At 42.0% G+C, this 14,506-nt stretch overlaps 1 protein-coding gene and 1 pseudogene across 1 annotated transcript; one reads left to right on the top strand and one right to left on the bottom strand.

The window, feature by feature from the left end:
- Positions 1–1,602: 1,602 nt before the first annotated feature.
- Positions 1,603–5,158, top strand: LOC114747755 (glutamyl-tRNA reductase 1, chloroplastic-like; annotated as a pseudogene).
- A 1,884-nt stretch (positions 5,159–7,042) lies between these two features.
- On the bottom strand, positions 7,043–9,507 carry LOC114747752 (E3 ubiquitin-protein ligase WAV3-like). Its single transcript, XM_028936094.1, is given in 3 exon segments — positions 7,043–9,030; positions 9,141–9,278; positions 9,281–9,507. Coding segments are annotated over 3 exon segments (2,286 nt in total). The 5' UTR covers positions 9,500–9,507; the 3' UTR covers positions 7,043–7,101.
- Between the last annotated feature and the right edge of the window lie 4,999 nt (positions 9,508–14,506).

Genomic DNA, 14,506 nt, shown 5'->3' with positions numbered 1-14,506 from the left:
TAGGAACGCTCTTTTCAAGAGAATGCAGCTCTTCAATGGTCTCAGCTCTCACCAGCGTTGTGCCATGCATCTCTGCCCTCTGCCTTGGGATTATCACGGCCAACCCATTACGACCGCCACTTCCACTGCCGATGAATTTCATACTTGTGCATTTCTTTACCCAATTTAATAATCGAGAATCTTTGAACCAAAAAAAGAACATAGAAAGTCTTGCCATCATGCATCCACCAACTTACACAATTATTTTTGTGGGCGTGGAGACCAAAACCCAAAGGGCTAATAAATGTGAAGCCCCGATAGTTGGATTTGATAACTACCCAACAACAGCAATTTAGGTTCCATATACTTATTGTTTTTGTTACCAAAAAGGGCAATAGGCTTTAGAAAAGTGGGCGTGGCCCAGTGAGTGAGCTGTCCGAGGACAAGACATCCTTTTAAGTTTGACAATGCCTTAACTACTTAATCGATTCTCTTCTATGCTTTTTTTTTTTTTTTAATAGGCACAGGGATCCTCTTACTAAATTTTAAAAGCAATTCTATTCAAGATATTATAAGACACTATATGTGAGTACCTCTTTTAATAAAAATTTGAATCTTGATTTATCATATTATAAATGACTAACTCCGTCTATTAGATCCAATTCTGTTGATTTTTTTTTTTGGGGGTTATCAAAGGAATTCTCTTGTAAGTTGATAGAAAGATAATCCGTTTATTATATTTCAATGACCCCACCCAGTCCGCGACTTTATCATGCTTGTGGCGAACACGAGGCCATGAAATCCTAGAAGGCAATCTGCACCACATGTTCACTTCACGAGCAACTCTCACCCAATCTATTCCTCCGTTGAATGATTTCATGCGCCTTTTATTATTTTAAATATTAGCTTAATGGTTTTCGACTCCTTGTGATATCATAACATTATTTTAACCTTTACCCCTCCGTCTTATCGGAAGAACGTTCACCCTCTCTTTTTTGTTTGTGATTTTTTTATATGCCAAATGAGAAACACCAACAATTTCCAACAACTAAACAGCAAGCTCTGTAACCATACTACGTGTCGTCCATACTAGTTTCATTATTTCTCCCATTGAAATTCTTACTTCTATTACTAGCACATTTCATTACTATCGGTCGTTTTGCTTGGAAATTACTGACATTGTTGGAGACTAACCAATATATTAATATTAGGCTAACCATTATAACGTTATTATCTTACAAACACACACACACACACACAAACAAGCCTAACTTACGACCAAAAAAGAACACAGGCTATCAATCATTTTCAAAAATATCATTTAACATAACGATATTTGATTGCATGCATTTTTTTTCTTTTTTTTGCGCAAAAAAATTGTAACTGGAGGCTGAAAATGTAGAGCCTGAAATCTTCGATTTGAGGGAGAACGGGGTCCACAAGAGATCGGGAGCAGCTTGTAAGGGATAGAACAAGAAGGGTCAGATTGGGAGTGTGGATAAAAGGCATGCTCGTTGGCCAATCAGAATTCAGAGAAATCACAACGTGTCCCTCGGCCCAATAATGCGGCGTGTGGCATTTCCGTAAGACCCAAGTTCAAGGCACAATCTTTACTTCGTTTGGCACCAACCCCTCCACGCGTTTCTCGATCTACCCTTTCATTAGTTTAGCCTCACATCCGAACAGCTCCTTGGGAATTCGTTCAACACAACAACTACCAAAACGATTCCTTGCTGAGACATTTTCGCCTCTTGCCTTCGTCTTTCAGTTTCCCATTATTCCTCTCTGCAATCTTGGGTTAGGGTTTGACGCAGTCTCAATGGCTGTTTCAACCAGCTTCTCTGGTGCCAAATTGGAGGCCTTGTTGCTGAAATCTTCTTCCCCTGCGTCGAGGGCTTCCTCTGCTACCCGTTTTTCGGAATTTGGCAAACCCGGTTCAATTAAAAAGACCCTGATTCAGAGAGGAATAATTCGCTGCGACGCTGTTCCTGAGGTGTTGATCAAGGCCGATGATCCGAGTAATGGCACCAGCGTCTCTGCTCTTGAGCAGCTCAAGACTTCTGCTGCTGACAGTAAGTCTTGTTCTTGATTTTCAGTTAATGTTACGATGACAAGGCCCATTGGATAGTTTCTTTTTTTTTTTCTCCCTGAACTGATAAATTTGTTTCCGCAACTCAGTTACTAGATTGCAATAGTTTGGTACTTTGAGATTTTTAATTTGAATCCAAATTGAGGTTTGATTCTTTCCAATCGTTTACATTACTAGTTCCCAGTTACAAAATGAAGAGTGTTATAAGATGAGAGCGAATGCTCTTATTTGTCTTCTGTAACGATTCTCGTTTATAATCTTAGTTGTTAGAGCCAAGAACAGCTCATCATGCACGGAGAAAGAATGAAAAATTTTAGGCTGGAAAGTAGTGTACCGTTCGCCTTAAGGAAAACGTTCACTTTGCTCTTGACAACTGCATAAAAAGCTGGACTTACATTTTTTTTTAATGTTAATTTTGTGTTAGCAGTAATGTCAACCACGGGCATTGGTCTGGCTCTTCTGATTTGATTTCGGGCAGTTGACTATAAGACATCGCTGAGAATATCTTTGCATTATGCCCTTTTAATCCACAAAATCTAAAATTGTATCACTAGTTGGAAGATTATGTTGTTTTGTAAATCATTACAATTGGATTGGGATTTATGGTTGTGTTTAAGGTTTGAAATTTTTAACTCAAACACAGTAGCTCCGCGATTCACCCGGAAATATATAAATGTCATCCATACAATTATACCATCGTAAAAGAGGAACAAATTCTTCTTGGGTCCTCGCTTGTACTTTCATTCTTGCTCAAAATCTTTACATCTTAAATTATGGAACTCCTCAAGAAGACCTTTTTTTTTTTATATATTTTTCTGACGGCTTTTTCACATTGTTTTTCAAATTTGTTGTGCAGTGTTGCTATTTATTACCCCCTTTTTATGACGTAAAAAGATCACAAAGTGAATATTCAATTATACAGGCTTTTCTTCATCATTATTGCCATACATCCATCGGTTTTTCTCTGAGAGGATTATGGCGAAATCCAAAGTCCTGTGACAAATTTTACTACAAACCATGATTACATAGAGTTTTTAAATGAAACCCACACATGAGAAACACGAGGCTATCATCCATCATCAAATAAACAGTTCTTTTCCCAGATAGTCACGAGAAGGCTACAGTGTTTAAATATTTTACACAATTAACCATATCAGGATATACAAAGGAAAGAAGCAGCATTGTGGTCATTGGGCTCAGTGTGCACAGTACACCTGTGGAAATGCGAGAAAAGCTTGCCATTCCAGAAGCAGAATGGCCTCAAGCCATTGGAGAGCTGTGTGGTCTGAATCATATTGAAGAAGCAGCTGTGCTGAGCACCTGCAACAGAATGGAGATATATGTCGTTGCTTTGTCCCAGCACCGTGGTGTCAAAGAGGTCACTGAATGGATGTCAAAGGTAAGTCCCGAGTTCGCATTTGGTAATATATTAATATCCAATTGCAATAATCATGTTGAATAATTCTGTTATTTGCAGAAAAGTGGGGTCCCTGTTTCTGAGCTTTGCCAGCATCGATTCTTGCTTTACAACAAAGATGCTACAGAGCATCTTTTGAAGTATCTGCAGGCCTTGACTCTCTTGTATTGGGAGAAGGTCAAATCCTTGCGCAGGTCAAGCAGGTAGTTAAAGTTGGGCAGGGCATTAATGGCTTTGGGAGAAACATCAGTGGGCTGTTCAAACATGCAATTACTGTGGGGAAGAGGGTTAGAACTGAAACTAATATTGCTGCTGGTGCAGTTTCTGTAAGCTCAGCTGCTGTTGAGTTGGCCTTGATGAAACTACCAGAAGCCTCACATGATAAGGCCAGGATGTTGGTTATTGGAGCTGGCAAGATGGGAAAGCTTGTAATCAAACATTTGGTGGCGAAAGGTTGCACTAAGATGGTGGTTGTTAATAGAACTGAGGAGAGAGTTGCAGCGATCCGTGAAGAAATGAAGGGTGTTGAAATTGTATATCAACCCCTTTCAGAAATGCTCTCCTGTGCTGGTCAAGCAGATGTCGTTTTTACCAGCACTGCATCAGAAAGCCCCTTGTTCTTGAAAGATCATGTGCAGGACCTTCCTTCTGCAAGTCAAGATGTTGGGGGGCTTCGTCTTTTTATTGATATCTCTGTTCCTCGCAATGTAGGTTCTTGTGTCTCAGATGTGGATTCTGTGCGAGTTTACAATGTCGATGACCTCAAAGAGGTTGTGGCTGCTAATAAAGAAGATCGGCTGAGAAAAGCAATGGAGGCTCAGGCAATCATTGTCGAGGAATCAAAACAATTCGAAGCTTGGAGGGACTCTCTGGAAACTGTTCCTACCATCAAGAAGTTGAGGGCTTATGCTGAAAGAATCAGGGCTGCTGAGCTTGAGAAATGCCTAAGTAAGATGGGAGATGATATCCCAAAGAAGACAAGGAGAGCTGTGGATGACCTTAGCCGGGGCATAGTGAATAAGCTGCTCCATGGTCCAATGCAACACCTGAGATGTGATGGGAGTGACAGTCGGACTCTTAGTGAGACCCTTGAGAACATGCATGCTTTGAATAGAATGTTCAGTCTTGAGACAGAAGTATCAATTTTGGAGCAGAAGATTCGAGCCAAGGTGGAACAAAGTCAGAAGTAATATCTGACTCCAATTATGCTGATCACACTTATTGATTTCCTCTATTCAAAAATGGGGGAACACTCTCGCCCTTTTAGGAATGAGAATCTTCAGTTGCATAGTTGAAACAGGAGAAGCCTCCCCGGGGAACCTAAACCCATATTTGCTCTCTAGTGTCTGCTTGGCGTAGCTTGTTTGGGGTTTTGGGTTTTTCTCATTTGTGCAATGTTATTCCGTTGCCATTTTGATTGTACTATACCACATAAAGGAGTTGTGTTGGCGAGAGATGCTTCCCCTTGTATTGAGGGTCCTAATTGTAATTTAGCGAGGTCACATACTGAGATGAGACTGGTTTTTGAGCGTCTTTCTTGACGCTGGTTCTCCGCTCTGGTTGTTCAAATAAAGTTTTTATGCTTTCTCAAGATCGTGTAATTTAAACAATATTGCAGCTGACCATTCGATCAATATCAATACATGGATGTGGGCGGGTTTCCTGTATGTTTCGGATGAGTTTTGAGAAGGCTAATCATGTTCCACCTTTGACGGGGAATTAGGTGAATCTCACATTGTAGCCCGAATGATCAATGCATCAAATTGATCCCTGGAATCCGAAACTTGCAAAATCCCAGCAAATGGGATTGGCTATGCCATCTCTCTGGAGTCCGGACGCTTTCTGTGGTAGTTGGGGGGAAGGGTACCTCTGAACCAAAGCAAAGATCAGGGAAGAAGAATCTGTGTTTGTTCATTTCTTTTGGAGTGAGGGCGTGTGGTGGTGAAAGAATCCGTGGACATGAAGCGTGGATGCTTCAGGCACCCTACAATCGGAAACTCAGAGGGAATAATAACGTGGAGGACCATGGCACTGTCTAGAGATGAATGGTCCCTCAGCACCACGTCACATGAATTGAGCCACCAATCAAATCCATTTGTTTGTTTGATCTTTTCGTGGAATAACACTGATTGACAACACAGGCGATGTGCTGCATTTTCACACTACGGTCTCTTTCATTTTAATTCTTATGTTAACAACGAACAAGAATACAAAAGTTATAAACAACATCAAATACATATCATGTAAAACAAAATTTCATATTTATGCCTTCACTTTCTCTCCTTTTTTTCTTTTGCTACTTTCATTTCCAGCATCTAACCAAACAGAGCTTATAGAGGCTATTGGGAACACACGCCTAAAGACAAAGGACAGCGTAATTTAGGGGACAAGTGACACAGATGCTGGAATCCATCATCGGTTAGCAGTTACATTAATGATCACCAAACGATATAAATGGAGTATCGATGTTTAATGTTGACAATGAATTCGTATCGTATGTACAAATGCGTACCAAGAAATTAGCTGGAAATTGTTGTCAAAACTGGGGCAAGTAGCTGCAGCCGAAAGAGACAGTTCGAAGCAGTAACTCATTGAATTGTCAATTATAAGAAAGGAGCTTTCAGTGCCCTCCTATTGCACGTTGTTTGATGCAGCGTCCAAGCTTCAGAGGTAGCAAATGTCAATATTTAAATTGAAAGTTTTAAGAATTTCTTACGCTGCAAATTAAATGCCACATCTCGAACCAAGCTTGATCGTTCAGAAGAAGCTTAGATCAGGCATGTCGAGAATTACTACAAATTTTCCTGTGGTATTTGCCTGTTTCGCTCATTTAAAGCATCGCATCGGGTGGAGACCTTTTAACGCAGCACAGCATCTAGTTAAAAATTAAATTGTAAGTGACTTGGTAGTGTTTGTTCTTGTAGAGAAGACGCGGTGGTGGGATAAAGAAACACAAAGATGGGCCCCAAATCTGTTATTGTAGTCTGTGGTGAGTTGTAACAAGAGGGGACCACCTCCTTTATTTATTTTTTTAAAAAAGGTTTCAGCGTTAATAACAACAAAGCGATCCAAGGCATCAAACTGCGAGATGGAATCTAATCATTTGTCCATTATTATTGCTGCAAGCCAGCCACCCGCCGTCTTAACTTCTTCCTCCCCATTTATTTTCCATTTAAATAGGGGCAAGAATCTTCATTATTCGACCCACCCGTCTGGTTAATTAAAAATTAGCAAAACAAATAAAAGCGTTGATATGTTATGCCAGGATATAATCCCAAGGAGGTTACCGTTTGAGAAGCGTACAGATAGTGTTTGGAATCAGGTGGTGAATTTTCATTTTCTCATCCTCTCAGTTCCCACACACACCAATGAAAATCCCAAAGCAATCATTTAATCCCACAAAAACCTCTCATCGCATCATATCTTCATCATTTACACAACACGCCCCCCCACCCATTCCTCCTCTCACACCCCATCACTAAATGTTTCTTTTTTTTTTTTTTTCACTCTCTCTCTCTCTCTCTCTACTTCTGCAATTTTATACTTTATTTTCCAGATAATATTTTTTAAAAAGAAAGAGAAAAGAGAACTAAGCCTTTGTTTTGTGGGAAAAAAATTAAAACCTAGCGTTTTCGAAGCCGTGCAAGTCGCTGACTCTGTTCAATGACTTCTTCATGATGGCCACCTTAGCCAGCTTCTCAGCAGCTCTCCAAGCCGACGTCGGCGTGAGCGGCTCACCATTATCATCCACCAAGCTCGTCATCTCCCTCTCGCTCCCTCGCCTGCGTTCCTGCGTCATCATCTGCTGCTCCGTCGTGTTCTGAGTGCGCCAATGAAGCTCTGCCAGCTCAGCTTCCAACGCACGCACGTGCTCCTCAGCTGAGCTCGACTTGGCCTGCATCAAGAGCGCACGAGCCGAAGCCAGTAAATGATGAGCGCTGGTGAAGTCGTTGTAGTCCACGAGCCGGCGAGACTCGGCTATGGCTCGAGTGGATATGAAGAAATTCCTCAAGCGTTCGCTTCGCGTGCCCTGAGGTGGCGGAACCAGTAGGGCCTGTTCCCTACTCGATACGATCTCCTGAGAAGCGGGGTCCTTATACAAGCACCGTACCCTCATCACGTGGTGGGTCCCCAGTGCCGACGTTGGAACTCTCAGCTCCACCAGTAACTCCCTCTCCTCCTCCGCGTACAAGTCGCCGAGCCGTACGCTGCCTGAGCTCATTGCTGTTGTTCGACCGCCGCATAAATAGATGCCGCTGATTTCAGCCGCCGATGAGCCCGACTGGAAGCCGAGCTGAATTCTCAAGTCCTGTACAACAACACTCAACAGCCCACCGACGCACTTGGCAAATGCATCCTCGGCCGGCTCGTGGCTGAAGCCACTCTTTTTTCCGAACCCGAAAGCATGAACCGGAATCTCAATGTGGGCGAATCGGGTCGAGGACGCGTGGTTCGAGGATTTCCGTTGGTTGTTGACGTTACTGCTGTGAACTCGTTCGTCCTGACCGTCCGATAGGAGCATCACGCTGGCAACCGGGTTTCTCTCCCTCCGGTCCTCCAGCACTTTTGCGGCTTTTCTCAGAGCATCGCCCACACAAGTGCCATGGCCAGGGACAAGCCGATCGATTATGCGCCGAGCCACGCGCTGTCCTTGAGCCGTCATTCTTCTCAAGGGTAAGAGCCGCTTGGAAGTGGCCGAGAAAGCCACTATGGAGAGCCTGTCGGCTGGACTGAGTGAGGAAATGACCAAACGCATCGCGCGCTTAAGCATGTGCAGCTTCGCGCCTGTCATGCTCGCACCAACGTCAAGAACCGTTACGAGATCTATGGGAGCTCGCTGCGACTGACCAAGACGCGGCGTCATACTGTTATTGCCACTGCGCGCTGCAGGAGGAGGCGGAGGAGCCTTCACTTTCAAAACCAAAGCGTAAGTCTCGTGGGTCCGGGAGACTGACACTACGGCACACTCGGGGATCAACTTCACCTGAACGTTCCTGGAATCTTTGTCGCTTATTTGCAGGTCATCAGAGTAAGATTTGATTGAGGATGAAGATTTTGCATTGGCAAAAAATCCCTGAAATTCTTCAACGTCGTCTTCGCCTTCTTCGGCGTTTTCGTCGGCTTCAGGTATTGGAATGATGCGACCACCGGATGTGGGAGACAGAAGCGGCTCGTCATCGTCGTAGGACCTGTAACAATCAAATTGCTTTGGGTGCTTCTGTGGTAATTGTTGGGGCGGTTCAACAAGCTGGGTTCTGAAAACTGAGGATGAGTTTTCTGTAGTCTTCTGGGTGGCATTTGGTTTTACGACGTTCTTGTCAACCACGATGTCGTTCTTTTCGGCGGATTCTGTGGCGTGGTTCTTGTGTGCGGCTAGCAGAGGCACGTCTTTCCAGGTAGCGTTGCAGACGGGGCAGACGAGGCTTCCATGTTTGCGTACATAATCGGCGATACAGGGAAAGTGAAAGGCATGAGTACATTCTGCAGTGTAAATGGCCGTTCCCTGACCGGTTTTTACGCTATTCAAGCAGATTCCACAACTACTCTGCAGGATAGGAAACCAGAAAAGACAAAACAAATCCATTAAGCCAATAGATCTCACCCCATTGATGCAATTGAAGAAAACCATAGCACTCAGAATCAGGAATAACTTACCCGGAATTTGAAGCTGTTCCTGAAGAGAGATAACTTCAAAGGAGAACGCGGCGATGCGGGATTTGAGGTTGAACTGGTTTTGGGGGACTTGGTTGCCCTGGGAGTATTTTGCTTTGAAATCTGGGGCTGTCATTCACGTTTGCTGCTTCTGAAAGTGTCCGGCAACGCAAGCTCGGACTAGACACGGCTTGAGATTGCTGCTGCAAGCGCGGGGTGGAAGGATTGCCCCCGCCGGAGAGAAAACCCAATCGAACACAGCTTCTGGGGCTGGGGCTTGGACTCGTGCCCCTGTGCTGCTTATCGGATATGGCAGATTCCGGGTCACGAGTGCAAAAGGCTCTTCTCCATCCAGTTCCCATTTTCCCCCTCACAAACCGAAAACAATGAGAATTCTGCAGTACTCGCTCAGCTGAACCTTTTCCTTTAGCACGAAGTACCGAACCTTTATTCGCTTCTATCTCTATCTATGCCTTTTTATTCATGCTTACCAGAGGGGAAGAAGGAAAAGGAAGTTTTGTTTTGTTCTATTTTTGATCGATCTGAAGATGCCGCACGGGACAACAAAAGGGCAAGATCGAATTTAGTGATATAAGGCTTGGGATCAGACGAAGATAAAAGCCAAAGAGACAAGGCTAAAGCGATTCTACGATATCTAACTCCAGGCCTAAACACACAGGTTTTTGGTCTCACTTTTTGCCTCCTCGCTTTCGCACTTAATGAAAAAGGCTGAGAAAATCTGAGCAAATAAATGCCTAGAGAGGGAAAGAGAGAGAGCGAGAGAAGGAGAGATGCGTCCTCCCTCGCTAGAAAATTGAAATGCACAAAAATGAAGAAGGCCACGTTACCTCGCATCTTTATATGTAGGGCATCATTTTCCAATCGAGCAAAGATAATGCAATCCATCATATCCAAATCACGGATTAATTTCCATAATACTAATGATTTACCCAAAAAAAGATAAAACGACTTTACCCACAGTACTGGCACGTGTTGGTTAGGTCGCCAAGTATCCTGTCAACGTCCTCTCTCTCTCTCTCTCTCTCTTTCCAGAACCAATTCATTACAGTTAATCACCGACCTGTGAGGTTGCAAAAATAACTAAAACTGAAGTGATCGCGCCTACATGCCTCATGCTGCGGATTCCTCCACGAGGACACGTGCCCCTGCAGTTCTGTATTGCGATTCCCCAGCTCTGTGTAGGATTATCAATTCCTGTCCACGGTTAACTTCATCAGCCCCGGCTGAAAGCGCCCTCCATACTCCCTCGCTCGTCGAAATCCAGTGGTCGTTCATTAACTGCCGTTGGATTTGTCACGGGTCCTCCTGATCCTAACTACTTTCCACCGTCGGATCCCGTTGAGCGCGCCCCAGCCTGCTCCAAATTCCCACCCAATTATTACTACAATCAACCATTGACTGTGACAATGCATGCATGCAGAGCACTGCCCCCTCGTGGACTCTCGAGGTTTCGCCCCTCTATAAGTATTTTCACGCAACTGCTCTTGCTCCTCTGTCCATTCATGTTCCGCCTTATGAAGTATTGGTACTGGTAACTTGGAACTCCGTTTCAACTCCATTTGGGGTGTGTTTGGATTAGCCGTGAAGAAGTAACTTTTTTTGCAATCTAACTTTTACAGACGTTAGGTTAGATAAAAACAGCTTTTTTGAGCTTATTGTATAAGTCCGTTTCAGTGACAAAAGTCAGATTACAAAAATGTGATTCCAAACACATCCTAAATCAAAAAAGCTCCTTTTACCGGTAGAGAAGTCAATTTGAAGGTTCAGATGTGATTCCAAACACACCCTTCTTTGAATTATGCCAAATTCAAGACAATTGTGCAAAAATAAATTTATTATGTTTTATAAACATATAAACATGTACTAGTACAATAACAACTAGGACGTCCTAAAATGCATATGCTGGGAGTAAAGTACTCATATAATAAGTTGAACAAAATAACCCATATAAAAGATGCATGAAATACTCTCTCCTTTTGATGTGAGGAAAAATATCGGGTACAAGGAGCATTAATTAGCGTAGGGGAGCAGAGAAGGTGTGCATAAAAATCAGAAACAAACAAAATTGGATCGCAGATGAGTCGTCCCGCAACATAGCCCAGCCCTTTCAGTGCGTGTCAGTGGTTCGGAGACCTACGTGCCCGGAGCCTCACCTACAACCGTTCCCGTCCCTCTTTTTACATTTAGTCTTTTTTTTTTTGGGCTGGATATTCCGCTCTTTAAATTTGAACGACAGGGATCATTGAACGCTACTAATAGTGGTTGAAGCCGGACTTGGGAAGCCGAAGGGGGCCTGGTCAGTAACAAATGGGAAGGCACCAGATCGAAGCATTCCTTTGAAAGTGGGTTTCTTCTTCAAAACCGAGGAGGTGGGGGAGGGTGGTAGTACCTTCCCCAAAAGGACAGTGTGACCCCCAGCAGCTGATTTGACTGCAATGTCATCAATTAGTCAATTATTCCGACGACACCCTATTGAACGCCGTTTTGAGCTTCTGATTGCTGACGTTTCGGCCTCCTTGGAAAATGGAAAACCCGCATTTGTCAATTGTCAACTCGTCGCCCCGAATACATTAAACTATTAGTACTTATATACTTTAGACCTAATCTTTGAATTTATTCGCCTTTTCCTTCATGCTGTGATTATTTTAACCGAGTTAGGCAGCTCCCGGCCACTTTTGAAGATTGTTTTTCACTTTTTCAAGCCTTCTCGAACAACGTTTCCGTCGAGGGTGAGAATTTCACCCAGTCACATGATGGCATGACAGGAGATGTTTTGCATTTTTTTTATGGGAAAATATTTAGATTAAAACTAAATCATAATTTAAAAAATAATTTTATAGTATACAAAATAAATATATAAAAAATTTGTTTTGGTTTGCAAAAAAATATTTTTAAAGTGTTCCAAACACCCTAAATAAAAAAACAAACCATCCGACGTGGTTGCGACTAGGGGTAATTATTTTGCTTGTTTTGTATATGCATCTCTGTCTGCCTTGGAATTTTATTGGGGACCGTGGGATAAATATTATTTTGAGAATCGCAGCGAGAATTATCCATGTACAGAAGTGGAAGCATTCCGTTGATGAAAAACCTTGACTAGGAAACAAGCGGAAATGGAGTGGCCGTTAGGTTCCAATCAAATAAAAGATGAATTAACCGAGTGGATGGTCGAGTCCGGTACGGTGTTCAATAATTGGACCGACCAGATCAAAATCTGACCCTAAAAGCTCAACTTCATAGATAAGAAATGAACAAAGGAAGTGCATGTTAGCAGATAACCAGTGGACCTGCATGCATATAAACACATACACACACACATATATTATTATTATTATTATTAAGAAGGTCAACAAATGACAATGAATGCGATTCCAACAGTTACCATATTGCAAGTACCCAGGCATTTTGTGAGTCTGCTCATATCTATATGCACCGGATTTGGCTTCCCCCGTCAATCACCATTTAATATTAATTAATTATTTTTAAATTTCGCAACGATCACGTGACAAATTGATCATTGATCAGCCTGCTATGACTTCAGCTCCCCACTAACTAAATGCTACTCCTGTCTTCTGTCCTTATTGTAAATTATTTTGTAGGGAACATTTTTTTTATCCTGAATATAAATCTCTTACATGATATTTAGGATGATTTTTTAATTTTACCTCATTTAAATATAGTTGGAAATAAAACAAGGAGGCAGGGATATGACGGTCATCAATGGAGAGGTAAAAGAAATTTAATAAGAATATATTTAAAAATTTTATCAATTTAACATATTTCTTTACGTGAGAATAAGTGAGTTATAAATCTAGCTAGATTGGCATAACCACAATGACATCTCCCGGATGCGTATAAAGCGGCAGTTCAGACTCTGGCTTTGAGCAGGGGGGAATCAGGATCCACGTGTATCGAGTGCAACGCAGTCGTTTTGGAGCGTGCGTCATAGCATCCCATGTTTCATCCCCATATGGGATGGGCCATGCTCGAATACCGTGTCATCCATCGCTTCCATGTGCAATTAAAATACAGCCCTCCTCTATTTTTTATATCAATGTATGTATGTATTCATATGTACACACACATATACCGGCGCTGATCGTTTTAAGAATTAAGGAGAGGCAAAAGGATTCTTCTCTTTGTCTTTTGAGAAATTTCATTACACGCACCCTCCATTTCTTTCTAGTCACTCTTTTCTTTCTCGAGATCCAAACTTAAAAGCTTCCTTCAAGGCTCATGCAACGCTTTTCCTGTTGAATTTATCTATCTGCCTCTCTCCCTCCCCCCCTCCATGTATATATCCATTATTGATTAAGCCAATTACGTGTACTAATATTGACTTAGTTTAAAAAAGTCCCTCTGTATTTTGTGTATTATTGCCTAATTAAAATTAAAAGAATTCATCTGCATCTCTGGTGTTGCGCTGCCAGGTTCAAGTGATCTGTGTGTGTTAAGGATATCGATAGATTAAACGATCATTAATGGGCGTTATAGGTAACTCAAGTCATAAAATGTGGATTAGGCATGGAGTAAAATTGTTAATTATATATGAGCAGTATCCTTGGTTGATTTTCAACCTTAATTATCAACTCATAATGGTCAGAGACAATATAATCAAGTGAGACGTGGGTTTATACGAATGCATTCCCTTTTGTCACCAGGCCCCAACCGATATAATGTAGTCATGTACATTTTATATATATATATATAGAGAGAGAGAGAGAGAGAGAGAGAGTAGGAAGGGGGTTGATTTGCTTGAATATAATAATGCACAATCATTGAATATTTTAAAGATGATGGGTATTAAATTAACAAAAAAGAAATATTATAAACGAAGGCTAACATGACCAAACACCATGCACCTTTTTGACTAATATGTAAAGGAGACTCATAGTTTATTGATAATTAGAAGGAAATGGGGAGGCATCCAAAACGGCAGTTACATTTGTTCAATAAATTTGGTATTGGAAGCCCAAATCAGAGAAAGAGGAGACGGGGGCAGCACCGTAATTAAAGAGGTTAAGATTCTGTGCCAATCATTGACATGTGACGCCATGCTCAAGATTAGCATGCTAAACCCTATTTTAATCATGTTTTACGACCACTAAACTTTGTACTCTCATCGATCCTGCTGACACGTGTCGAAATGAAACATAACCGTAGATCTGAGATCAAGGAATTCACTTTGTTTATTTAACTGGTCAATTAAACTTTTAATGGCCCTATGGATGTCCTGCATATAGTTTTTTTTTTTTAATTTTCAATTGGATCAATGCACTGTACCGGTCGATGGAGTAGTTTTGTTCATTCACTGTACACATACCTTCCTGTTTAAAATTATAAGTACG

This window comes from Neltuma alba, unplaced genomic scaffold (genome assembly GCF_004799145.2).
Source record: "Neltuma alba isolate B1F8T4 unplaced genomic scaffold, ASM479914v2 tig00005440_pilon, whole genome shotgun sequence".
Taxonomy (NCBI): Eukaryota; Viridiplantae; Streptophyta; class Magnoliopsida; order Fabales; family Fabaceae; genus Neltuma; species Neltuma alba.
The sequence above is the reverse complement of the archived record's forward strand: the minus strand, read 5'-3'. Positions and strand labels throughout refer to the sequence as shown.